We start from the raw sequence: 27,601 nt of genomic DNA on the forward strand, positions 1-27,601 counted from the left end.
CGAAATAGTCAAAGCAATAAGTAGACCTACACTTACATGGTCAACCTAATTTATTAAAAGGCACCAAAGTAATTAAATGGAAAAAGCACAAATGGTGCTGGATTAACTGATCATATGGATAAAAATGAACCTCGATCCCTACCTTGTATCACTTAGAAAAATTTGAGATGGATCGTAGATGTAAAAGCCAAAAATTATAAAGCTTTTACAAGAAAACAACACCATCACAATGTGGAGGAAGGCAGATTTATCCACAGAAAAGATCCATTAAAAAAGTTGATAAATTAAGACTGTTGAAATTAAGAACTTCTACTCATCAAAACACTATTAGAAAAATGAAGAAGCAAGACAGACTAGAAGATATCTGCAAAATACTAGACCAAAAAATTGTATCCAAAATATATAAAAGTCCTGTATCTCATTAATAAAAAGCCAACCTAATTTTAAAATGTACAAAACTTATTTTCATTCAAAGAATATAGTAATGGCTAATTGACACAGAGCACGTTCATTAGAGAAATGTAGATTAATACAAGATACTATTACATACTCAGAAGCCACAATGCTTATATGCAAATGTTCATAGCAGCTTTATTCATATTTTCCCAAAATTGGAAACAAAATGTTCATTAACAGGAGAATAGCTAAACAAATTGTGGTACATTCATACAATGGAATACTACTCAGCAATAAAAAGAAATACATGGTTCAACCTCTCAAATCTTTATACTAATGAAAGCATTAAGTGATTCAATTTAGTTTCAGAGCTGGTGGGGGGAGGGAAACCCTAGTCTACGGTGAAAAAATATGGATAGTAGTTAAACTACCAACTAAAGTAGGGGTAGTGCTTTGTTGCTTAGGTAGGGGTATAAGGGAACCTTCCTTTGTCCTGATATGGCTGTGGGCTAAAAGTATCCATTTTCAAAATTGTAGTTAAGGTTTGTATATTTCAATTTTTTATAAATCTTACCTAATAAGAGGTATGTATAGTGGACAGATGAATGCACCAAAGCAGAACTGAGGACTATCGAAGCTAGGGTGTGAAGGTTCAAGGTACAATTTTTTTTAATATACATCCAATTAAGATGTTTAATTACAAATCTCGACCTATTTTTATGGGCTCCTAGCTCACATATCCAACAGCATATTGGACATCTCTTGACACTGCCAATGGTTTTCTTCCAATCTTAGTCACATAACAGATCTCTATGACCCTGCCTCAATTTCATCCTAGGTTTCTGGTTTGAACAACTCAGGAAAATGCTAGATTGCAAGTAGTAGTCTGAAGAGGGTTCAGTTTGGGGTAAGAATTGACACTTGTCATCTTGTAAAGGACTAATAAAGTAGACCCTAAGGAGCAAACATAAGTGGGAAGAAACTAGAAAAGTAAAACAAACTGATGGTGGTTAACAGTGGACATGCTTGCAGTGAACTCAGAAAGTCTCTGAAGGTAGGAATGGGTGGATAGAATCCAAAGGACCAATACTTCTTCCATTATGACAAAAAGGGTAGATGAGAATGTCAAGTTTGAAGGTGGGTAGCCAGGAAATGGTGAGTTATCTGGCTAGGACAATAAAAGCCTTTTATCTTTCATAGTGTGATATCACATTTACCATATTTTTCAGATTATATCCCTGAATCTGATTAACACCAAGTGTCTGCCAAACTCAGTTACCTGTTCATGTAAAAGAATCTGGTGCTGTAGGTATTGCACACATGTGTAACAACCTGCTTTTCTACGATCAACCCTTTTTAACTCGGATGATGAGATATGTACCTGCATGGCACAATGATCAAAAGCTTATAACTCTGTTCTAGTTAATAGAAATAACCATGAGTTAAACTCTGCCCCCACCCCACCATCAAGAGCCTATTTCATAATAAATGTTAGACTATTCCACCTTCAAACTTTTCACTTTTCTAGCTCCAAACTCTAGCATTCTTATTCTTACTACTTACACCCTTTCTACTCTTTGATATCCTGCTATATAGCCTGGATGATTTCCTTTGAGCTTCAGGTATGAAGCCACTAACAAAAAAATGTTTAAATCTGTTCTCCCAGGAGCTAAGAGATCTTATCTTTATGACAACTCCCATAAATCATAAAAAATGATCATTAAATATTGATTTACTCAATTAATTATAAAAACTTTAGATGTCTAGTATTTGGTCATGTATACTATTTAAAAAAATACATCAACAGAAAACTTTCTGAATGTCACTAGACAATGAATTAAGCAAACCTTTATTGAAGCTTAAATTGTGGTACAGAAATACATTTCAACTGATTTAAGTCCAACACCATGAAGAGAGAAATTATGGCACCAAGATTCTCCCTCCTCTATCACACACACTAGGATTAACTTAGATTACTATTCAATCTATAGTCTTCATTTTTCTAGGCTTTGTTCCATACAAATTTGTGCAGTTTCTCAACATTAAATAGAAATCTTAAATCTACTGGGGGGGGGGTGTTGGGGGGGGGGATCAGACCTCAAGCCAATAAATGTTCATCAAATCTACTGGGACACTGTTCAAGAACAAAATCCACTTTGAGCATTGGTCCTCATAATAGCACCAAAACATTAGGTACTGGGCGCTAATTACAGAATCGGACTGATCCATTGATTGAAAGCTTCTTCAATGAAGCTCTGAATCAACAACATGTTTAAAAGTCAAAAGTGTTCCAACAACTTGATTTCAAACCAAGTAGAATTTATGTTTAGAAACACTAAAAAAAAGTGTTTCATTTATAAATACGGAAGGAACAAAAACATCACTGCATCAATCCAGAAAGAATCAAAAATTGTTTGAGGACAAGAAGAAATACAAAATTGAGTCAACTTTGCTCTTTTCTCAGCTGCTTAAATAAATGTCCGTATTAGCAAATACAGCTAAAAGATCCACACTCTTTTAAGCCTGTATTTCTAGTCATTTCCCATTGACCATTTTGGAATTTTGTATGTTATATTTTATGGATAGCACTCTGCTTCACTGTGTACTATGTCTGAATAACCTGAACAGTTCTCGTTCATCACTTGATGATACTCCATGGTGAAAGAAATACCAGTAAGAGGAACCGTCAGAACACTATCACATGCATCACAAAGTCACAGAACTTTTTAAGTCACAAAGATGGCAAAGACATCGATTCTGCTTTGAATGAAAGGTTATGGCATATCATTAATAGAAATTAGTGGAAATGGCTATGAAAGTAAAAGTTGAGGTGAATCATCTGAGCTGACTTGACTTGTTGAATCCAACACAACCTTTATCTTAAAGCTCCTTGCTAACAAATTTAGTGATTAATTCTTTTATACTACTACTTAGCAAGTTAATAAAGGCATGGTACCCATGAGAAGCTAATCTCATTTAATGGGGGGCACAGAATGGCATACAGGTTCCATACAGTTCTGCCAGTATTCCCTAGTATCAATCTACACCTTCTTTGCTAATCAACACCAGCTTATTTCAAAAGAGCTCATGGTAACGAAAAATGCCAAACTCCCTTGACCTTAAAAGAAAATTAAGCCCAGGGTCCACCCCCCCGTTCCCCCTCTGGGGTATAAGGTTAGTGTAAACCCACAGTGTAACAGTGTATTGCTTTATGGAGGGGGTGTGGTTGGGAGGGAGACACCATGGTGAGGAATGAATCAATTAAAGTCACACAAGTATAGGAAGCAGTGAGATAGTAATACACAAAATGGATAACTGCAGTCATTTTCGTAGAGGACTCGACTCGTGGAAGAAGAACTTTGATTGGTGCTGCAAAAACATCTGTATGAAGTAGAAATTGGTTTCAATAACAGTAGAGAATATGTTCTAGAAAGTGGAGGTAACTGGATGCAAAATCCTGGTAGCAATTTAATAGAACAGTCCCAGATGGCTAGGCTGAGGCCAACACCTAATGAGGACGAAAGCCTTGTCTGTGGGGAATTTTGGATGATACCTGGAGAAATATTACACTGTGCATAAACCAAATTGAGTTGTTTTCACAAGTGTTGTAAAGTTTCATATAGTAAAAGGTTTTTTCTACATGCACTTCAATTTCACAGCAAGAGTGGCATAGGATACCTAAACACAGAAGAGAGCATTCATGCAAGATATCTAACTCCTTGATATAATAATGCATACAATTCAAAATGATTACACTATCATTACATCTAGGGCTTTCTGTAACTACAAGGTGGTGGTTATGGAAAGCATGGCCCTTGGTATCAATATCTAAAAAGCAGCCACCACCTTCTTCTATGTGTGTTCTCTTTTTGCGTTTTTTCTTCATTTTTCTTAATCAACTCTGCTGTTGTTGCTGCTTCTTAGCAAAACTGGTAAAAACAAAATTGTAATCATTGAACATAGCGCTCTGGCAATCAAGACGTTTAAAACCTTCAATCTTCTGGGGCGAAGAAAGCACTGTGCGACATTTAGAACTCTGGGGAAAAAAATTAAATTAACCATGAGTGCTTCCAATCTGCAGAAGTATTTTCAAACAAAGCAGTCATGCAATAAATATTTAAGACTACTATTTTAGTCAAACTGTGGCACTGAATATTTTAGCTGACTTCTTAGGTGCAGGATGAAGTGGGACACCTTATGTCCCCCGGCACCCCGCCAAGGTCTATCAACAGGGAAAATAGGACAAGAGGAGCCCATGAACTGGGTTAGATATAAAAACAAGGACCAACAGAAGTCTAATGAAACACATAAAGCTTCTCATCTACCAAACACCTCAATTAGTACCACCTCTGAATATCTGACTGATTATGTGCCATCTCAGAATACATTTTATGACACGCCTCACTATATTTTCTGTAAGATTTTACTGTTGATAATAAAATACATTACCTGATTTACAAACAGGGTGGTCACAAATTTTCCTGGCTTGAAGACTTCCACAACTTTCCTGATCAGGTCATCATAGGAGGTCTGACTTAAGTTTGTTTCAAAGCTAACATAAGAAAATTCTGGTTCTGGAGTGATGTGAATAGTCCAATAAGTTCCCTTCGAGAAACAGTTTTGTGTTAATAATGGAAAGGGCACACTTAAATATTTCAATTATTAAGCAAGATATTCTTACTTACATCCGATTTCATTCCATTCATTGAATACCCACAAGGATTGAACAGTGTGGCATCAATGACAGAACCTGGTATCAGGTCACGAATTCCACTCTCCTGGAAAAAAGCCCAAAGACTGAATTAAAAACAAATCTGAAAAATAAATGGAGAATGAGTTAAAATATTTAGTCACCAAGCAGAATACAGAATTATTATTGAAAATGCTTACACGAGTGACATCCTTTGCAGTAACACCATCTTTCATGTAGAACTGGTCCATAACTGCTGGGTCAAGCTCACTCATCAGAATTTCCAGGGTTTGATCTGGCTGATTGATTACCCGACTCTCTGGGAAATCCAAAGTATACAAGTACCTATATAAAAGTACAAAATAGTTTCTAAAAATGACAACTGGAAGTTTAAAGTAAATCTTATGTAGAACAAAACTTCCATCAAATTGGGTCCAACATACCAACAATCAGAATTCATGCGTCCCATACAATATGCTGCTCCATCTGTTGAGGGAGGAGAACGTAAAATAAATTTAACAGATCCATTCGAAGCAAGTAGGAAGGATCCCCCTCACCTTTTAAGAAAAAACTTTACTGGCTGTCATTTAGAGATGCACTTCAGTTATGAGTCAGTCTAAATGGTGCTGAGAAAACTATGGTTTACTCTCCCCTAAAACTCCATTAGGAAATGGAATTTGATCATCCATTTATCTACTCTCTCAAGTAAAAACAAGTTATTTTATGTAATACGTCCTCCTGTCCATAGTGTTTCAAAGCCTCATTAAACACAGTAAATTAATAGTTGGTAGATATTTAAACTAAATTATACTCAGCACTCTTATTTATATAACCTACTACAATTTCATATTAGTAGATGAGATAAGAACAGTAGGATAGAAATCTGATTTTCTTTTTAAATCATCCCTGTGAACAACTTTGTGCCATGTTACTAAAATCATCCAGGTTTTCAGCCTCCTTTAGGATGTGTTAGATTAGATAAACTTTACTTCCCTGTCCTTGAAGCTCAAAAAGGAAGGTCTATAAATAAAAGCTTAGCAAATGGATGGAAAAAATCTTGCCAATTTAGTTGAAGTGACACTATGCTCTCACTAAGTTGACCATTTTTAAGCTAGCTCAATTCCTATATAGAATGCTCGACAGAGTTTCTTAACATGGACCAGTGCCTTAGCATGGGTTTATGAGGTGACTGGGCATTTTTCTGAAGGGATTACAGCCTTCATAACCACTAAGTTAGATATAAATGAGAGCAACTGGCTAGATGAAGATGAGCTCTCCCTCTGGCAGGTGATCAATTCCTTGATTTTTCCCCCATCATTTCAACAACACTTACACAACATACTCCAAAAATTGTAATCAGCTACATTGATACATTTATCTTAACTATATAATGTGCTGCATTTGATACACAGGCGTACACACACACACACACACACACATTTGAAAGAATATATCTTCTAACTTTAAGAAAGCAGGATTCAATTCTATTTAAACTTACTTGGGAAAATTGCATTAAGAAACTCTATTTCTTCCTGGAAATTCCGGTGTGGGTACCCTTGGTGAGAAGGCTTCATGAAATTCTTACGAGAATAAAAGAAGCTCTATAAAAGACAGACAGATAATTTCATACACTGAATTCTATCACCTTTCCTAAACCAATCAAGTATTTTCTACATGTACATATCAAAATCAAAACTATCTCCACAAATATTTTCCCCAATGACACCTAACATAGTGTTTTTCCTTTAATATGCTTAATAGATGTGTAGTACTTTGCTGGCCGACAAACAAAAGCAAAGGCCACTGTGTCAAACAGCAAGGCTTCAGCCCAATACTCATGGGTTAGTGTTATACAGAGCAACTTTGTTTTTCAACTGTGAATAGTCTTAACACAACATTAACCATGTAGATTGTGTCACTGAATTTCTAGAAACTAAAAAATGCCCAACTACTAATGATGGGTCATAACAACTGTAGAGACAAGGTACAATATTTATTTCTAGCTCAGAAGTTTCTTTTTCTTTCTTTGTTTTTGGCTGCGCCATATCACGTGGCATGTGGGATCTTAGTTCCCCGACCAGGGAATTGAACCTGGAACCTTGGCAGTGTGAGCACGGAGTCCTAACCACTTGCCGGCCAGGGAATTCCCTAGAGCAGGAGTTTTCTTTCTTTCTTTCTTTCTTTTTTAAATTAATTTATTTTGTTTTATTTAGTTTTTTGGCTGTGTTGGGTCTTCGTTGCTGTGCGTGGGCTACTCTTCATTGCGGTGCGTAGGCTTCTCATTGCGGTGGCTTTTCTTATTGCGGAGCACAGGCTCTAGGCACTCGGGCTTCAGTAGTTGCAGCACGTGGGCTCACTAGTTGTGGCTCATGGGCTCTAGAGTGCAGGCCCAGTAGTTGTGGCACACGGGCTTAGTTGCTCCATGGCATGTGGGATCCTCCTGGACCAGGGCTCGAACCTGTGTCCCCTGCATTGGCAGGCGGATTCTTAACCACTGTGCCACCAGGGAGTCCCTAATCTGAGCTTTATAACAGGCATGTAAGCAAAAATTTTGTGGCAGAACATGTGTATGTTTAGTTTCAAAAGAGTCAGTGATCCAAAAATTAAGAACATATTTGCTAAATTTAGATCTTCTTAAAAGGGTCAATAATTAACAAAAACTGTTTTAGGTCCTAATGACAGCTATTCTTTGCCAGTTAAGTAAATTATTAAAATTCAACATTTGCTTATCAGAACAATTATACCCTAAGTATAAATTCTGATAGCATTCAAGAATTAACTGACTATTGCTCTTTTACATAATCAATTCTTTATTATGAAGACTGGATGATTTTTCTTTTCTTTTTCTTAGTTTCTCTACCATTCATAGTAATAATATTAAGGAATTAACTACTGAAAGTGTCTGGTTTTCTTTTCTCCCATTTGAGTTTTATCCCAACTCATTCTCTGGTTCCTCCATATTTTTTGCTATTAATGAGCAACAGGCACTCTTTCTCCCCATGTTGTGAACGTCCTTACCCATTAAAACTGAACAAGTATACAAATTTATTTACCAGGCACATCACCGAACCCTAACGTTTATGCCCCACCCCTCAAAAGGATAAATGTTTTTTGATTACTTACTTGAATTGAGTCAAACCCACTGTAATCCCTAGCAAGTTTCAACAGGGGAACCAGTGCTTTCAGCAAGAGGGTGGTACCACATGTCTTCAAAATGAAACGTCTCTTGGAGACAAACATGCTACTCTCACTGCAGTTTAAAAAAAGTCACAATATTATAACAATGTTTATGTACTACTGAGATGCTTAATCTATTATTGCACTGTCATTTACAATGTAAATTTTTGGCTAATAATTTTAAATGTTAAGATCTCAAGGAGGCAAATAATGTACTGTAGTATTCTTCCTCTTCTATTATATAAAAATCAGTGTAAGGTTCTAGGACCCCACAGAAACAGAACTTAAATTAGGTATAAAGCATATTAGCTCATCACACAAACTCTCTTTTAGTAGTCAACTTTCCTCCTCACCTAACCTAACCTAACCTAACCTAACCTAACCTAGGACACTAAATTCATACTTCACCTCATCTTGAACTGCCCACTCTCATGTATTTCTGTAACCATCTCATTACTTTTCATTAGATAATAAGCTCTATGAGGAAACGAATGTTTGTTTTTACTCACCATTATATCCCTAGGGCCTGGCACATAATAATCATTTGATAAACATCTGTATATGCCAAGCACAAGCTTCGTAAAAAGCAGGCACCATGTTCAATACAATAGCCCCAAGGCCCATTATAATATTATTATAAGAATTCAATATAGTATCTTTGTACCTATAAAAAGGTTGCATGGCTTTCTTCTCTTACATACAGCAATCCTATTTGTATGATGAAGCTAATTTTCACTTTGCCTGAAGTTCTGAGAGAGAGGCATATACTAAAAAGGAAGACCTGTATCAGGGACTGTGGGCAAAGGAACACTGCCATTCTACCCTCCCCTCCTTCATTTCCTGCTAACCTCAAGGAGGTAGTAAAGATGGCAACCATCTTGAAGAGCTATTAGGTAAGACTTCAAAAACCTACTGCCTAGGGGCATCAGAAGTAAACATTTTATTTTACACCATATTTGAAAAAATAAGAGGAAAATAATTATAGAACTAAGATCCAGAAAAATGATTTGCTATTCCATATAAAGTGTGATTCAGACTGAAATTGGTTAGCCAACACTTGTTTTACAGGACTTACCTGAGTACATAAGCTTCCTGCTTGTCAGTTTTTGTCACACTTATGATTGAACATTGCACATCCTTCAAAAGTATGTCCCACTCGGATCTATTATTTAACCAAAAAGAGGATGATTAATTCATAACAGTACTCTCATAAAAATTACAAAGGTCTCAAAGGTTTCCGATGATAAGATCACATTTTATATTTGTTGTCACATTCTTGTTCCAGCTTCTCTTATGAATACCAACATTTAGTTTTGTTTCAAAATAATCTATATTGACATATTCACCAAATAAGATGGATACATTTTGCTATAGTATGTTAAAAAAAAAAAAAAAAAAAAAAAGCAAACCAAAACCCAGGAAATTATACTACGTATTTGCAATTTATTAAGAAAAAGACAAGGGACTTCCCTGGTGGTGCAGTGGTTAAGAATCCACCTGCCAATGCAGGGCACACGGGTTCAAGCCCTGGTCCGGGAAGATCCCATATGCCGCGGAGCAACTAAGCCCGTGTGCCACAACTACTGAGCCTGTGCTCTAGAGCCCGTGAGCCACAACTACTGAGCCCGCGTGCTGCAACTACTGAAGCCCGCGCACCTAGAGCCCATGCTCCGCAACAAGAGAAGCCACCACAATGAGAAGCCCACACACCGCAATGAAGAGTAGCGCCCACTTGCCGCAACTAGAGAAAGCCCGCACACAGCAACGAAGACCCAGCGCAGCCAAAAAATTAATAAATTAATAAATAAATTAATTTTTTTAAAAAAAGAAAAAGACAAATGGGGGGGGGAGACAAATAGACAAAATAATGTAAATAGGCCATGTACAGAGAAAATACCAAAGGCCAATAAACCAAGGGAAAACATTACCTTTCACTAAGTGATTAAAGAAATACAAGTTAAAATGAGATACTTTTTTCCCCTATCAAATTCTGATTTTTTTGGGGGGGGGGGGTGCACCGCACAGCATGTGGGATCTTAGTTCTCCAACCAGGGATCAAACCTGCGCCCCCTGCATTGGAAGTGCAGATTCTTAACCACTGGACTGCCAGGGAAGTCCCTCAAATTCTGATTTTTAACCTTACTATATGAATTACAATTTAAAAAGCATCATTTCCTTCACCAATTAGATTGGCAAAGAGATTTAAAAGTTTGACAGCAGGGGCTTCCCTGCTGGCGCAGTGGTTAAGAATCTGCCTGCCAATGCAGGGGACACGGGTTCGAGCCCTGGTCTGGGAAGATCCCACATGCCGCGGAGCAACTAGACCCGTGAGCCACAATTACTGAGCCTGCGCGCCTGGAGCCTGTGGTCCGCAATGGGAGAGGCCGCGACAGTGAGAGGTCCGTGCACCGCGATGAAGAGTGGCCCCCGCTCACCGGAACTGGAGAAAGCCCTCGCACAGAAACGAAGACCCAACACAGCCATAAAAAAAAAAAAAAAAAAAAAAAAAGTTTGACAGCAGAAGTAAGCTGGTACTCTCACACAGTTTTGATACTATTTTCTGCTATCAAATTGGCAGCTAATCACAATGCCCAGTGCTGTTTAAAGGTCTAGAAGCATTGTCAAAAAAACCAAAAAATGCCTTTGGCTGACAATTCAATAGTACAAGCATACCCATAAGATCTTGGGAATACTGTTACACTCTATCTAATGGGATGACAAAGTGCCCATTTCAACAAAGTTGAAATGCAGTAAGGCAGTAGACAGCAAAAAAGGAAGTCATGGGCTAGTCTTAATCTACCCGATTGAGACCTAAGGTAGTGCTTCCTCTTCAGTGTGCCCACTATAAACAGAAAGTTAACATAAAATATTCCCACAGGACAGTTTAAAATGACCAGATTAAAGGCTAGCAATATGTTTTAAGCCTCTTAATATTTGGCAACTCATTCTTGTATACCCAAGAAAATGGCATATTAAAGTTTTCTTTTCCAGTTAAGACCTTGTGAGAGAAATCCTGAACAGCACAGCCAGCACAGAAATAGGTATGCTTATTCTTTTGTATTAAAGGCAAACATAATACCAATCAATCCTGCTAGAATTTTGTGCCTGTTTCATCATTTTTCTAAAAGAAAATATTATTGGCCCAATGGGCTATTGGACGACCAGTCACAAGGCAGTAGTAATTCCTCCCACTGGTAGATTAAATTGAACATTACTCAGACCCATCTGAAAACTTAAATGATTTAGCCTTGCTAATGATTAATTATAAAGCCTATTTGCCCATAACTTTATCAAGCAACTTTTTTTTTTTACAAAGCAACTTTTAAAAAGAGCTAACAATTACTCTTTTTAAAAGGTGCTAATGATTGTTTATATAAAGAAGAAAATACATATTAGACTTGGCCATGTTTTTGCAGTTTGTTTCAAATTTTAAAAATGGTTCAATTTGTTGTTTAGGGAAGGAAAAACAGTTGCAATTAAGACCCAGTTCTGAGTTAACACAAATTTATAGATTGTCTTAGGTACTGAAGTAGTAGCTATCAGTTTCATATTTCTAAGATTCAAAGGTCACTAATGTGCAAACAACATTCCAGAACCCACAGTATTTCAATTCCACAAAGAATATGCCTTCATGCAAAAAGGAATAACCAGAACTAAAGGAAAACATGAGGCTCTTATTGAAGCTATTGCTTTTCTGCTTTGTGACATTTCTTACAATTACCCCTGGGCTTGGTTTAATAAAACCTACCTCACATGACTGATAAGAATAAATTACATAATGCATACAAAATTTACCTACTAGATAGTAAGAATTCAAATACTGAATATGAAGGTAAATAATAAAAATACCCACTATAAACATTAGAAGCATTAAGTAAAATTCTGGAGCACAGGGATCTCTTTAAGAGATCTAATTCAGATCTTCCAATAATGCTACTGGCTAATGTCATTACCTACTGACTTCCCACTAGAATTAAGCACTCCTGCAAATATTCTCTTCTATCCACGGGACATAACATAAATAGTGAATAGAACTGAGAAGGGATGATTAAAGTTAACTACCCTCCCCCAGTTTTATTCAGATATAGTTGACATACAGCACTGTGTACGTTTCAGGTGCCCATCATCATAGTGATTTCACCTATGTATACTGCAAAATGACTACTGCGATAAGTTTAGTTAGCTTTCATCACCTCACATAAATACAATTTAAAAAAAAAAAAGCATTAAAAGAAAAAAATTTTTTTCGGTGTGATGAGAACTCAGGGTTTATTCTCTTAACATTTTCTTCACATATCATACAGCAGTGTTAACTGCAGGATGTTAAGACTTTTAAATGTGTTCTGTGGCTGAGCTAGATATAGTATAACAAGAACTTTTCCTCTCTTGTGTAGCTTTTTTTCCTGGACTTAGAAGCTGTCTTGCTTTTTCATTTGCTTCTGTTTTCTACACACTTATCCAAATTTATCCTCAGATGTTCCCCCAAATGTCTCCTCTTTCAATGTTTAAGTGGTTCTTGGCCAAGAATAGGGTGCTAAGACTTAGCTAGTCAGAAGTTCTATGCTTGTTTAGTGGACCTCTCTCTATCTAGGCTGTTTCACTGGGGAACTCCATTGTTTTTTTGTTGTTGTTCTTTCCTGGGTAGGTCAGATTACCCAAATATTCGTTTCTCTTGCCTGGAGCATATTAAGATTTCTGGTAGGTAAAAGAGCTGATAAAGGGCTAGGGATCTCACACTCAGTATAAACTTTTTATTCTGTTTTCAGTGTAGTGACTCTACCCCTCAACTGTACCTGCTTCCCTTACTTCAGAAAGATCCTGTTTTACTCTCTCCAAAGAGTGAACTATTATCTAATCTTCAGATCTCCTGGGATCCCCCCTTCTCATCTGACACATTATATGATAAAGACACAATGAGGGACTTCCCTGGTGGCGCAGTGGTTAAGAATCTGCCTGCCAACGCCAGGGGACACGGGTTTCAGCCCTGGTCCGGGAAGATCCCACATGGTGCAGAGCAACTAAGCCTGTGCGCTACAACTACTGAAGCCCTCGTGCCTAGATCCTGTGCTCTGCAACAAGAGAAGCCACTGCAATGAGAAGCCCGCGCACTGCAATGAAGAGTAGCCCCGCGGCTCGTTGCAATTAGAGAAAGCCTGCGGGCAGCAACAAAGACCCAACGCAGACACACACACACACACACACACACACACACACACACACACGACACAATAAGAATAATTAAAGCAAATAAAGTGTACATTGACAGATATATAGATAACTAATTCACCCAAATCAAGCCACTTGAGAGTGAACAAGAACCTTATAATTATGCTGAGACAACAGTTGCAAACTTTGACTGTTCTGGATACTGCTGAATGGATTTCACTCTACCTAGAACCTCTGTCCCCACCTCCCTTCTTCCAGCTCAAGTCACCCCACTACCCCCACCAGATCAAATCTGCCATTAAAATGTTTTAAAACTCAGAAGGCTTACCTAAGTGCTTTAGTTGTGTGGCTATTTTGGTATTCATGTTAATCCCACCAGAATCATTCCATGTAGTTAGGGATTGAATGTTTTACTGTTTCCATCCTCAGTGCCTAGCCCAGTTCACAGCAGGCCCTAAAATATTTGTTGCATCTGGCAATAATTTTGATTAGATCTTATAAACTTGCTAAAAAATCAAAAAGCCTTAAATTTAAAAAAATCTAAACTGCTACATGATCCTATTCAGTTTTTTAAATTTGTCACCATAATAATTCAGGTATTTAGATGGTGAGTTCTTAAAAAGAAAAAATAAAAGATTCATTTAGCAGAATTATTCTGTTAATGAGCTACAGATATATATTCCACTTGAAATGCTATCTTAACCTGCATAAATGAAGCTTAGTCATTTCACTGTCCAATATCTTAGCTGTTATAGAACCCATTCATTATAATGAACCTAGACATGGACTATTTTCTCAATTATTTTTTCTGCATCACACTCCTCTTTCTGTGAATCTGACACAAAATGTTAAAACTTTTGGTTTGTCCCACCAGGATCTGTTCATTTTCAGTCTCTATCTTTTCTCTGTTGTTCACACTGGGCAATTCCTACTGATCTGTTTTCAAGTTCACTCACTCTTCTGTCATCTCTATTCTACTAAATAAAGCCCATTCAGTAAACTTTTTATTCCAGTAGCTATTTTTTAGTTCCATCTTGTATTTCTCTGCTAAGACTTCTAAGTGTTCTCCTTACTTCTTATAGAATGGTTACGATAGATGCTTTTAAATTTTGATCTGCATCACCTAGAGGCTGGAGTCTATTGACTGTCTTCCTTTGAAAGAATTTCCTGGTCATTTATTTGTATGTCGAGTAATTTATGATCGCATCCTGGACATCACATTATATGATTTTACATCTCCTTTAAATCCTATGGAGCATGCTGATTTTAAAGAACTGTGTTAGGGGACTTCCCTGGTGGCGCAGTGGTTAAGAATCCACCTGCCAATGCAGGGGACATGGGTTTGATCCCTGGTCCGGGAAGATCCCCCATGCCATGGAGCCCGTGAACCACAACTACTGAGCCTGCGCTCTAGAGCCCGCGAGCCACAACCACTGAAGCCCGTGTGCCTAGAGTCCGTGCTCTGCAACAAGAGAAGCCACCAATGAGAAGCCCATGCACCACAATGAGGACCCAACGCAGCCCAAAAAAAAAAAAAAAATTGTGCTAGCAGACAGTTGAAATGGTTAAGTTCAGTCTTGTTCTTATCCAACTTCTATGGGTTATGTTACTATTTCAGAGTTATGAAAGCCATTGCTATGGAATTCTGAGCTGTCCTGCATATGTGCCACCCAGTGGCCAATCTGTCAGTTTTCAAAGCCTTTGATACACTGTTTAGGGTCAGATCCACACATGAGCAGCTAAGGAGTGTTCATATAAATCATTAAGGGATCACCTTCTTCACCTCTTTCTCTCCATAATCTCCACAACTTCTGGCTCAAGGTGGGGGGGGGGTTGGGGTGGTAGTGAAGATGGCCTGCTTCTTGGTCCTCTGGCTAGGAAGTCAAGGCTTTAGTTTCCCCACTCTGCAGCAGTCTGCTACAGGACTGCCTGAGCTGTGGCAGGAAAGAACAGAAAAAAAGCAAAGCAATACGAAAATAAAAAAGGGGTTTTCCCCACTCTCTCTAACCCAAAGGGGCCCCCCTTCCCTTCCTTCTTTGCATTCCAGAAAAAGACCTCTCTTAGAGCTCAGTCTGTGTGCAGTTCCAGGTTTCTGGCAGCTTTTGAGACCACCCCAGGAGATACCAGTGAAAAAAAGAAACAAACTCACGGCTATTTCAGTGATACTCTGAGTTTTGGCTTCCTTCTCCAATTCACCTAACATTTACTTTTCAGAGTTCTCAGATAGCTGCTCCATGCATTCTGTCCAGGTTTTTTAGTTGCATTTAGTGAGAATAGCGTGTGCTTATTCCATCTTGATGGAACAAGAATGCTCTTGCACTCATTCATCACTGTTAATAAATTCTGCAACCAAACTCTTCCTCACCTAACAGAAACCTTCAAGTAGGATTTTTCAAAGTCACAGGATGAAAGGAATTGCTTTAAAATACCCTAAGCCAAACACAGTTGAACAGTCTACCAACCAAGTGATTATAAAAACCCAATCTTAGGAAAACTGTTGGCTCAAAAAAATAATAAATCAAAGGGCAGGAAAGATGCAACAGTGATACAGAATTGAAGAAGTTAATACGATGCCATACATGAACACAAAGAGGAAGGAGAAAACCAAACAGCTGAGAATTTCAGCAAATTATTAATATCACATTTCTGAGGGGAAAATAAGCCTCCTTTTGTAAATAAAGCTTTTTTTGGATCCTAGCCACACCTAGATCATGATAAATATCCCAAATAGTATGCTCTTTACAAATGACAGTACATGGATTGAATGATCTTAGTCACTATGCCAGAAAAGTAAAACATTAATGGCATGCCGTATTTTATAAGTTTTCTTAAAGAGTCTGTGGTCTAATAAAAATAGAACAAACTGGGGTGTTAACACGGGAAAAGAGCAATTAAAATGACAAGAGACTTCTATGTCATCTGATTCAATAACACTTGTAATGGCTAACTGAGTACTTTTTTTTTTTTTTTGGCCACACCACACAGCTTGTGGGATCTTAGTTCCCCGACCAGGGATTGAACTGGGCAACCGCAGTGAAAGCGCCTAGTCCCAACCACTGGACCGCTAGGGAATTCCCCTGGCTACACTCTTTAATGTAAAAATTTAAGAAGTAAACACCTCAGGTCAAATGACCTTTAACAAAAGTTCAAGACTAATTGGGAAAACAGTCTCTTGAGTAAATGGTGTTGAGAAAACTGGATCTGCACACAAAAGAATGAAATTAGATACTTACCTTACACCATATAACTCAAAATGGATTTAAACACCTAAATTAACAGACTTCCCTGGTGGTCCAGTGGCTAAGACTCCTCACTCCCAATGCAGGGGGCCCCCGGGGTTCGATCCCAGGTCAGGGAACTAGATCCCACATGCCACAACTAAGAGTTCGCATGCTGCTGCAACTAAAGATCCCACATACCGCAACGAAGATCCCCCGTGCCGCAACTAAGACACAGCGCAGCCAAATAAATAAATATTTAAAATGTTAAACACCTAAATTAAGACACAAAACACCTATAAGAAAACATAGGGAAAAACTTTAGGACATTGGATTTGGCAAAGCTTTCTTGGATGTTACACAAAAAGCACAGGCAACAAAAGCAAAAATAGGCATATGGAACTACATAAAACTTAACTTTTATGTATCATAGGAAAACACTCAATAGAGTGAAAAGGCAGAATTGGAAAAATATTTGCAAATCATACATCTTGTAAGAGGTTAATATCCAGTATAAATAAAGAACTCCAACAACAAAAACAAATAACCCAATTTAAAAGTAGGCAAAGACTTAAATAGACAATTCCCCAAAAACAAAGATATACAAATGGCCCACAAGCATGTAAAAAGATGCTCAACACCACTATTATAAGAGAAACGCCATCACATTCTTGATAACCACCTCACACCCATTAGGATGTCTGCTATTTAAAAGGAAAAAGGAAAGAACAAGTGTTGGCAAGAATGTGGAGAAATTTTAACACTTATGCACTATTGGTGAAAATGTAAAATGGTGCAGCCATTATGGAAAACAGTATGGACATTCCTCAAAAATTTAAAAATAGAATTTACCACACGATCCAGCAATTCTATTTTTGGGTATATATACAAATAATACAAAACAGGATCTGGAAGAGATACTTGCACATCCATGTTCACTGTTACTCACAATTGTCAAGAGAAGGAGGCAACCCAAATGTCCATCAAGGGATTAATGGATAAAGACAATGTGGTGTAATACATAAAATGGATTATGTGGCCTTAAAGGAAATCCTATCACATGCTTCAACATGGATGAATCTAAGAATTTTACGCTAAGTGAAATACACCAGTCACAAAAGGATGAATACTGTAGGTTTCCACTTAAATGAGGTACTCAATACATTTATATGAAGTATCTAAAGTAGTCAAAATCATAAAGAAAGGTGATTGCTAAGGGCTGGGGGAAGAGGGGAGGGGAAATTAGTGTTTAATGGGTAGTTTGTTTTGCAAAATGAAAAGTTCTACAGGGCTTCCCTGGTGGTGCAGTGGTTGAGACTCTGCCTGTCAATGCAGGGGACACAGGTTCGAGCCCTGGTCTGGGAAGATCCCACATGCCGCGGAGCAACTAGGCCCGTGAGCCACAACTACTGAGCCTGCGCGTCTGGAGCCTGTGCTCCACAACAAGAGAGGCCGCGATAGTGAGAGGCCCGCGCACCGCGATGAAGAGTGGCCCCCGCTTGCCACAACTAGAGAAAGCCCTTGCACAGAAACGAAGACCCAACACAGCCATAAATAAAATAAATAAATAAAATTAAAAAAAAAGAAAAGAAAATGCTATTAAAAAAAAAAAAAGTTCTACAGATCTGTTGCACAACAATGTAAACATACTGAATACTGCTGAATTGTACACTTAAACACTGTTAGACTTTTTAAAAAACCAATTAAAAGAAGTAAATGATGGAGGGAACAGCATGCTACAAGCAGGTGGAAGAAACCCTTTAGAGCAGAGTTTCGCTCTTATCACTTAAGATTCTACCCTCAGATACTGTAGGTCAGATACTCTGCAGATGGTGCCTGGAAACCTGCATTTACTTAAAAGGCCTCCAGGTGATTAGATTCCTCTAATGGATTTCTTCCTTTAAGCAAAAATCACTGGTTTCAGGACTATCAAGTAATTTACCCAAAAAGCCACCCAACTGAACTATTTGAAGCTTCCCTACTGCGACCTTAGCTAATAGCTTGACTTACCTGTTTCAGAGACTCTCCTTATCACATTACATTCAGGCCTCAACACCATACCCAAGGTAGTAGTACTAGTAATAATAGTAGTCTGAGTCAAACCCATCCTAGAACATGAGATTATTCTTTAGCAACGTCTAGGCTGACCAGAATTTAATTCAGATTATCCAGAGAAATAAGCTTTTATCTTTTGTTCAAAGAAATCAACCCAGAATGCACTGTTAATTATAATCAGAGTACTAAGTTCTCCATCTCAAACTTTACCTAAAAATTAAATGAGTATAATTACTGCTACATTCATTTGATTATTACTTTCAATGTGTACCTCTCAAAGAAAGGTGGTTTAAAGATAGCAGTTCAAACTTTTCTGAAACTGCTGTGAGGAGTGTAATAAGAAGCTTAATTCAATAAGAAGCTTTTCACTCCGAAACATTTACGCTAAAAGGTTTTTTGGCAATGGGTTGTAAATTCCTTAAATGTAAATTATTGATATTGCAATATGGTGCAGTCATTTAGACAAGTAAGGCATGAGTTCTGGGAAAGTTAATGCTGAGGTGTAATTTACTATTTTTGCAACTGCCCCCAGTCCTTTACTGAAGATTTTATTTTAGCTTACAAATTTGAGTGAAGGAAAGAAAGAATAGCAGAACATGCCACTAGTCCTAAATGTCTTTTCCAATATTAACATTATAGATTGTAGTTTTCATATTTTTACATAACTAAAACACCTCTAACCTTCCCACAATTAGTAAAATATTTATTCTCTTCACCTTCATCCACTACAATTTCCCATGTGAACCTACCTCATTACTAAGAATATATAGCTCAGGTCTGAGATGAATTCTAAAGCAAAAAGGAAAGCCAATTTTAGAGTCCTGAAAGATCAGATTAAACTATCCTTCCTCACCAAAATTTCTTATTTTCTAACATACTTCCTCCCCATAGCTGCCATTTCTTATAAAAAGGCTTTTGTTTGGTCCAGGATTTTAGTCCGGCAACTCTAAGACATTATGGAAATAGGCATAAATGGTCTATTTCTATTCAACATCATTTGAAATCTGAAAAATTTAGTAGAGAAAACTGCAGGTTAAACCTAATATACTACTCCCTCTTTTTATATTTCAACTTTAATTACTGTGTGAAATAAGTCAGTTTTAGAACATATCATCTGTTCCTTATTTGGATGTCTGGACTACTGCTTTTCTCCAATATTTTGTGAACCAGTATTATTTAACCCAAGCCACACCAGAAAAGATTTTCTTTCTTAAAAAAATAAAACAAAATCTATATAATGTGCCCCTTTTGTCTCCCTTGAGAAATTAGTAAAAAAAAAGATTCTCAGTATTATGTCATTTGCTCAGATTACACTGAAGGTAAATGCTACAATTCTACTAAATGGCCTACAGGAGAGTGGGAAATGTTTAACAGAAAGTGGGTTCCAGGGAATTAACTCTCTGGCGGTCCAGTGGTTAGGACTGCGCGCTCTCACTGCCAAGGGCACGGGTTCCATCCCTGGTTGGGGAACTAAGATCCCACAAGACGAGCAGTGCTGCCACCCCCCCACACACAAAAAAAGAAAGAGAGTGGGTTCCAGCTTGACTGGGAGTTAAAGCTTGGAAAGAGGGGCCAACTTTGCTTCATGTGCTTTCTATTCCCTCATACCATATTAAAAAATCAATTCCAGATGGATTGCAGATCTAAATATGAAAAGTAAAACAAAGTTTAGAGGGAAAAAATAACATCTTCGTTACCTCAGGATGAGCAAAGATATCTTAACTAGGATACAAAACCACTAACCATTAAAGGTGAAAACACTGATAAATGGGACTACATTAAAATTATGAACTTTTGTTTCTAAAGCTATCATTAATAAAATGAAAAAGGAAACCAGAGGGTATAAAATATTTGTAATACACATACTGGACAGATAATTCATCCATAATATATAAAGAACTCCTGCAAACTGAAAAATCATCCCAAAAGAAAAACAGGCTGACTTGAACAAGCATTTCACAAAAGATAGCCAAATGGTGAATAAAGATATGAAAGGATGCTCAACTCCATTAGTCTGAAGGGAAATACATAGACCACCATATACCCACAATAATAACTAAAATTAAAAAGACAATACAAGTGTTGGATGAAGATATGGAGCAACCAGCACCCTTATGCTGACTATATGCACACCCTATGACTTAGCAATTCCATTCCTAGGTATGTGTATGTTTAACAGGAAGGCATACATATTGCTCACTAAAAGACACTTACACTAGTGTTCATAGCAATATATTTGTATTAGCAAACTGGAAATCACTCAAATACCCGTATTAACAATAGATTTGATAAACTGTGGCACATGGACACAAAATACAACATTGAGAATGAACTAAAAAACCTCAAACATAATGCTGACCAAAGGAGGCATAATGCATACTAAATGACTCCATGTTATATATAAAATGGGGAAAACTAATCTACGGTGTGTTAGAAATCAGGATAGTGGTTCCCTTAGGTAGAGAGGGAAATAGGTTATAATTAGAAGGAGGTACAGGGGGATTTCTGGCTAGTTACAGTCCTTAGATTTGAGCGCTGGTTACATGAATGTGATCAATTTGTGAAAATCAGACATGTACTTATGAGTATTTATTTATTTAGGCTGTGCCGGGTCTCAGTTGTGGCACTTGGCATCTTCGTTTCGGCGTGCGGGATCTTTTCGCTGCAGCATGAACTCTTAGTTGCGGCATGCATGCGGGACCTAGTTCCCCAACCAGGGACTGAACTTAGGCCCTCTGCATTGGGAGCATAGACTCTTACCCACTGGACCACCAGAGAAGCCCATGATTCTCTTAACTTTTGTGTTATGCTTCAATAAAAAGCTCAAAAAACCCAAAATATCTGTATTCAGAAGATATGCTGTTTTACTATTAGTCAGATTTTTCGTATCATATTGTTTAATTTTGGCAGATTACCACTTTCTCCAGCTCTGCTGGAATATTTCCTTCAAAATGGCCCTATGGTTTTTTTCTCTCTTGGTTCATGTCTGTGGAATAATTTTCATGTCACAAATTCTTAAAACCCCATACTGCTTCCAATTAAATATTTTTTTGGATCCTTATACCTGATGATAGCAGAATCTTTTCTATAAAACTATTTCAGCAGCTTTTCAAATTCTCCAAATTCATATTCATCGTTGTTACTGTACAAAGAATTTGGGGACATATAGTACTCTAAACTTCAAATTCATTTGAATCTTTTCATTTACATTAGATCTACAAGATTCTTGACATACACGTATACCTGTGAAACTATCACAAAACAATGACCAGATGCATCACCCCTAAAAGGTCCCTCATGCCTCTCCGTAATCCACCCTTCCCCCTTAACTCCATCCTCAGGCAACCACTGATCTGCCTGTCAGATTCTTATGAATTTTCTGGTTTTATAGACATGAAATCTTACAGTATAGTACTTCTTGTGAGGCTTATTATTTTTTCTCCAGCACAATTATTTGTTGCATGTATCAATAACAGTTCATCTCTTTTTTTTATTACTGAGTAGTATTCTATCGTATGAATAATCATAATTTGTTTATCTATTTGCTTGTTAATAGAGACCTGTTTCCAGTTTGGGGACTATTGAAAAATAAAGCTGTTATGAATACATTCATGTAAAAGTCTTTGTATGGACACATTTCCTGTTCACTTGGGCAGATACATGAGTGGACTAGACTGGTTGGATCATATGACAGATGTATTAACTTAATAAGAAACTGCCAAACCATTTTCCAAAGTATATATACTGTTTTCCATTCCCATCTGCAGTGCATGAAAATTCTGATTCCTTCACAGCTTGTCAGGGGTCTGATATCAAAATTATACAAACCCCAAAAGGAACTGTGATGTGTATTCCCTTTCTGTTAACTATTAGAATGTATGAAGAAGGTTGGAATTATTTCTCCCTTGAATGTTAGAACACTCCAGTATAACCATCTGGGCCTAGATTTATCTTCATGGGATGATTAATGATTAATTCAATTCATGCAATGGTTATAGGACTATTAAGATTTTCTGTTTCTTCTTGCATCAGTGTGGAAAAGTATTTTTCTAGGAATTTTCCCATAATATCCTTGTTATCTTTTAATCGATAGTGATGCCCTCTTAGGACATCTTAACCCTTTCCATAACCTTAAGTTTTATGTTTTATAAACAGTGTAGTTGTTAACTTTATTCCAGTCTGTTAGTTAATGTCTTTTGACTATGACTTTTGTCTATGTGCATTTTGGCAGTATTACTGAGATTGGAGATGTGAGGTAAGGACAAGGAAGGATTTTCTGGCTTCCAAACTTTTATATCATTGAAAAAAGAACAAAGCTACTAAAGACTGATTATTCCGTGGAAGAATTAAGGTTTAACTTCATTAAGCAATCCAAAACTCACCGTCTCCTCTACTTGAATAAAAATACATCAACTTGGTAGAGCACCCTTTAATGTTAAGTATCTGATATACTTTCTCCTCCTGCCTGGTTTGCTTAAAGAAAGGAAAAGAAAAAAAGATTCTGTCCTTAAGGGCAAAGAATCAAATATAAAGATGTTAACACTTATGGCTACTATTTATCAGTCAGTTTTTATGTACTATATATGTATTAACCCACTTAATCCTCACAATTACCCTATGAGGTAGGTACCATTATTTTCTACATTTTAGAGACATGGAAATATCAAACAGCTAGCTATTAGATGATATCTGAATTCAAATCTAGACATGCCATAGGTCATGCATGAACCATCTCATTATGCATTACTCTTCTGGATGACTGATAAGTCTTCTGTGGTCTCCGGGGCCTGCACCCCACCTCCTCAGAGACCAGAAGCCAGTGATTTTCTCTGTCCAGGCCATTGATTTTAGGTGATGTATCAAGCATGTATTGTTTTTCAGGTACTTTTTTTTAAACCTCCTAATAAATAACCTAACCAGTTGATCTCTGCCTGACAGGTCACTGAAAAATGTTCCTCGAAGGTTACCAACGGACATCTCTGTTAAATCCAATAGATGTTTCAACAGCTGAAATGTGCTAAGCTCTCACAACAGTGATCTAACAAATTTTAAGTGTCTACAAAACGTATGGCACTAAATCACGAATTCAACAAAACTGAACATCCTGTCCCTGAAGGTATAAATTTTGCCATCATTTTAAGATCCACACTGAAGCAGTAAAACAATTTCAGCTGATTAAAGTACAAAATCGGTTCTCAAACATTTAAAGAAAGCAAGTTGCCCATTTATAAGCCTTTCTCCTCCTTGATTCAGGAACTCTTAACCAAAAAAGCCCAAGCTTAAATTCTGGCATTTTTGCCCAAGAACTCGGGGAGGAAACACTCCCTTCCCTTTATTAAGAACGTGTGCTTACAAATAAAGCTTCAACCCATTTAAAGAGCCAGAGCAGAAAAATTTGTTATTCATTTATAAGACTGTTCTTACTCATTAGTTCTTCCTGACAACATTTTCTAGATAATCCCATCACAATCGTTCTACCAAAGGCGTATTACCAACACCACGGAGCTTTCCCATCTGTGAAATGGAGGAAATACTAAGCTTCCCCATATTTGTAAGTAACTGCTTCCTATAAACATAAAGTGCTTAGAGTAAAGGGCTATATTAAGACATTTTGAGTGTCGCACAAAGCTTGAAAAATGAAACCGGTCACACTTTAGCTAATGCGATGCTCTTCTACAGGAGATTCCTTCAACATAGACCGCCTTAAAGTCCCGGCAGCACGTGTCCGCCTGGATTCCCTTCTCCAGTTGCTTTTTGTCAGAGAAGGCAGCGAGCGCAGCCAACATTCCTGAAACGCCCATTGGCCCACACCCCGGGGCCAGGCTCCCGGTCGGGCCAACGAGCTCATTGGTCGTCGCCTCTCAATGAAGCGGCCGCGCCGGCTCCGCCGCCGCCGCACCGCCACTCTAGCTGCACTTGTGCGCGGAGGAGCCTAGAAAGCCGAGGGGTGCTTAGCGAGCCCAGCCGGGGGGAGCCGGCCCACCCACCTGCGGGGTCGCCTGCGCCCTAGTCTGCGATTGGATCAAGGCCACTACAAGAGCTCTCCTTTTCTGCGCGATCGCCCAGCTCTCTCGCGTGACTGCCCGGGGTGGGAGGCTGGGGCCCCAGATTCCTTTGCTGGATTAGGCATTAAAGGTATTATGTCCAAGCTCGGACGGGCCTCTAGCCCGTGAATATAGGCAAGCCTCACTCTACCCCGCACCTCGCCCGGACCCCGCCGACTCGGTAACAGGTTACACAACCCAAGGTCAAGAGAGTCGGGAGCAAACCTCGGTGGGCTCCCCGGGCCGCCCCGAAAAGGCTTTGGTGCAGAGCACGTTAGGGCGGCGGTGGGGCCCAGCCACTGCGACACAGCTGCTCCCGCCCAATCCCCGCCGCCCGGGCGCCACATGCTGCCAGCGCCGACCGCGGGCGGGAGGCCTGCTCGTCAGCCCCTCGGCCCGGCCCCGGGTGGGCCCCCTCCTCCCGCCGCACGCGGAGAGAACGAGTCGGACTCCTGTCCCTCTCCCTCCCTCCTCCATTCCCGAGGCAGACACGCCCGAATTAGCGCCTGACTAAGCCCGCCGAGCCACACCTGCTGGGAGGGAGCCCGCGCGGCCCCCACCCCCGGGCACCTCACCCGGGGCCCCGAACCGCCAACTCCCGCGGAGGGGGAGGTAAGTTGGGAGGCGAGGGCCGCCAAACCACCCCGAGCGGCGCCGCCCGCTGCCCCGCACGCCGCGCGGGGGACGTTACCTGAGCACGCGGCGGCGCCGGCCTTCTCCCCTCCCCCCGGGCAGCGCCCGGCCCTGCAACGGTGGCGGGAGAAGCCGGCTCGGGCCGCGCGTGGACCTGGCCGCTCCCGCCAGCGCGGTGCCGCCCTCCACGGCCGCCCAAACGACCCCCGCCCGCGAACCTGCCCTCACCTGAAGGCTGCGGGAACCCAGCCCCCGCCCCCCAGCCTGGGGCTGGTCCCTCCCAGGCGGCGACAGCCCCCAGACCCGACTGTGGGCGAGAGGCCCGAGCACCCACCTTGGGATGGTGCGAAGATCCCCAGATCCTTGGTTTGCGTCGGGTTGCTGCCTGGAGAACCAAACCTCCAGCAGCTTCTCGGTCCCTTCGAAAAAATGTGCAGCTTCCATCACCGTGAGACTAGCGAACAACCAACAACCACAGAAAATCAACTAAATTAAATCTCTTCTCCCGCCGCTGCCGCCGCCGCTGCGGATTGTTCCAGCTGTGTTACTAAAGTTCAGGTTCCTTTTTTGCTATAATTTTATATTAACTTTTTTTAAAAAAGGGTTAATAAAATTTTCCCGGCTTTTTTTTTTTTTTTTTTTTGTGAGCGAAAGTTGAACGTGAGTCTGTTGGAAATAGAGGCAGATACAGCTCAGTCTCTTGTAGTCCGCTGTTTCCCCGTTAGAGAGAGTAGAGCGAGCGCTAGCTAATGTCGCCGGCCATACTGTGGGAGCGAGGCCGCTGCGTGAGCACCGAAATTATATACCCCGTCTACCCGAAAGGCCAGGAAGTGACGCAGCGTCCCGCCCCTGCGGCTCATTGCTCCAGCCTCCTGTCAATCACCAACCACCCGGTTGCGGCTGGCTGGCCGCCCGCCTGCGAGAAGCGCGAGGAGCGCGGGGAGCTGGCTCTCTCGCTGCGGTGCGGGTTCGGGCTGGCAGCTGGGCGGGAGACGGCGGTCTGTTGTTCGGCTGGGGACTACAAACTTGGGGTCGAATGCGGAGTGGGTGGGAGAGTGGGGACGGAGTGAGGAAAGGCTGTGTAGCGCTGCGTAAAACAACTGGTTATCGGGGAACATGGGTGGGTCCTCTGGAGGGTTGGCGGGGTTCGGCGGGGGCGGTGGCCACTGCTGGGCTGGCGTGGGGGTTTTGATCCTGTGCACTTCGTCGCGATTGTCGAGGTACTCGGCCATTCTCTCAAGAAAGCTTTCCCAAGGCGAACGAAGCCAGGCATTAAAACTCAACATTGGTCCGTGACGCACATGTTGCCAAGGGTCGGATTAGAAGGCGCTTTAATTGGGCTCTCGCTTTAGCTGATGTGCGAATGAACGCAGTTCTCGACCGGTTTACACAATAGCCAGAAGCGTTGTCTCCCTATTCAAAAAGGGAGAAGCAACGTGGCGCCCAGCCTCGAAGGGCTCCGGCTCTACCTACCTCCCAGCATGTGGCTCGCCAAGCCTCCGAGTTGGCCCAGCGCTGTAGCTGCCGTGAAGCACTGGCAACTCCGCGCTCAATTAGGTCAACTGGTGGGACTTTATTCTGCAAAACTATTTCTAGAACCTGATTTATTAAGTATAATTTGAAAGTGGGACATAAAGGGGTAGGGGGGAAAGGGGGGGTTATTTTGGGATTGTATGAAATCATCTGTGTGAGACTTTTGAAAATTGTGAAGCACTACAGAATTTAAAGACTCCTTCATTCAATAAAAATGAGCCAAAAATAAATATAATCTGAAATTGTTTGCAGGGAAATGAACGTAACAGGGATTCAGAGCTATCACTAGTCGTGATTTAGAGTCTTGAATCTGTAATTTCAGTAATCAAGTAAACTGTAAAAGTTGTCGAGTCGTAGTCAAACAGTTTAACCTGAGGTGGCAAAATTGTGGTAACAAAGTTGTGACTTTTACTCAGAAATATGGGAGAAAAAACCCAACCTGACGTAAAAATCAGCACTGTAACAAGACAAAAGACTTTTCCTTATCATCCTTAGAGAAAGACTTACCTCAACTACAAGTGAAATAAGACAATGTTGTAAGCGTCAAAAACTTAATGAAGAAGACGTGCTTCGAGTTTGTACTCTAGATTCCCTGCAGGGTAGTAGTTGTCTTTACAGGAGCATGAATTTGTTCGCATTTCTATGTCAAACCTGTTGAAAGAAGCTATGTTGTGCACTAGGTACATATG

General features: G+C 39.8%; 1 protein-coding gene and 1 long non-coding RNA gene across 2 annotated transcripts; one reads left to right on the plus strand and one right to left on the minus strand.

The window, feature by feature from the left end:
• Positions 1 to 566: 566 nt before the first annotated feature.
• On the minus strand, positions 567 to 26,139 carry AMD1 (adenosylmethionine decarboxylase 1). Its single transcript, XM_068551272.1, has 9 exons — positions 25,714 to 26,139; positions 9,339 to 9,425; positions 8,210 to 8,336; positions 6,585 to 6,687; positions 5,530 to 5,572; positions 5,287 to 5,431; positions 5,082 to 5,174; positions 4,846 to 5,001; positions 567 to 4,432 (listed from the first exon to the last, which is right to left on the minus strand). The coding sequence occupies exons 1-9, from the start codon at positions 25,821 to 25,823 to the stop codon at positions 4,292 to 4,294; spliced, it is 1,005 nt and encodes a 334-aa protein (XP_068407373.1). The 5' UTR covers positions 25,824 to 26,139; the 3' UTR covers positions 567 to 4,291.
• LOC137769418 (uncharacterized) lies at positions 23,715 to 24,478 on the plus strand. Its single transcript, XR_011074970.1, has 3 exons — positions 23,715 to 23,818; positions 24,157 to 24,253; positions 24,382 to 24,478. It is a non-coding gene; the product is annotated as an uncharacterized lncRNA (long non-coding RNA).
• Positions 26,140 to 27,601: the final 1,462 nt, after the last annotated feature.

The sequence above is a fragment of the Eschrichtius robustus genome, chromosome 9 (assembly GCF_028021215.1).
Source record: "Eschrichtius robustus isolate mEscRob2 chromosome 9, mEscRob2.pri, whole genome shotgun sequence".
In the NCBI taxonomy this organism is placed as follows: domain Eukaryota; kingdom Metazoa; phylum Chordata; class Mammalia; order Artiodactyla; family Eschrichtiidae; genus Eschrichtius; species Eschrichtius robustus.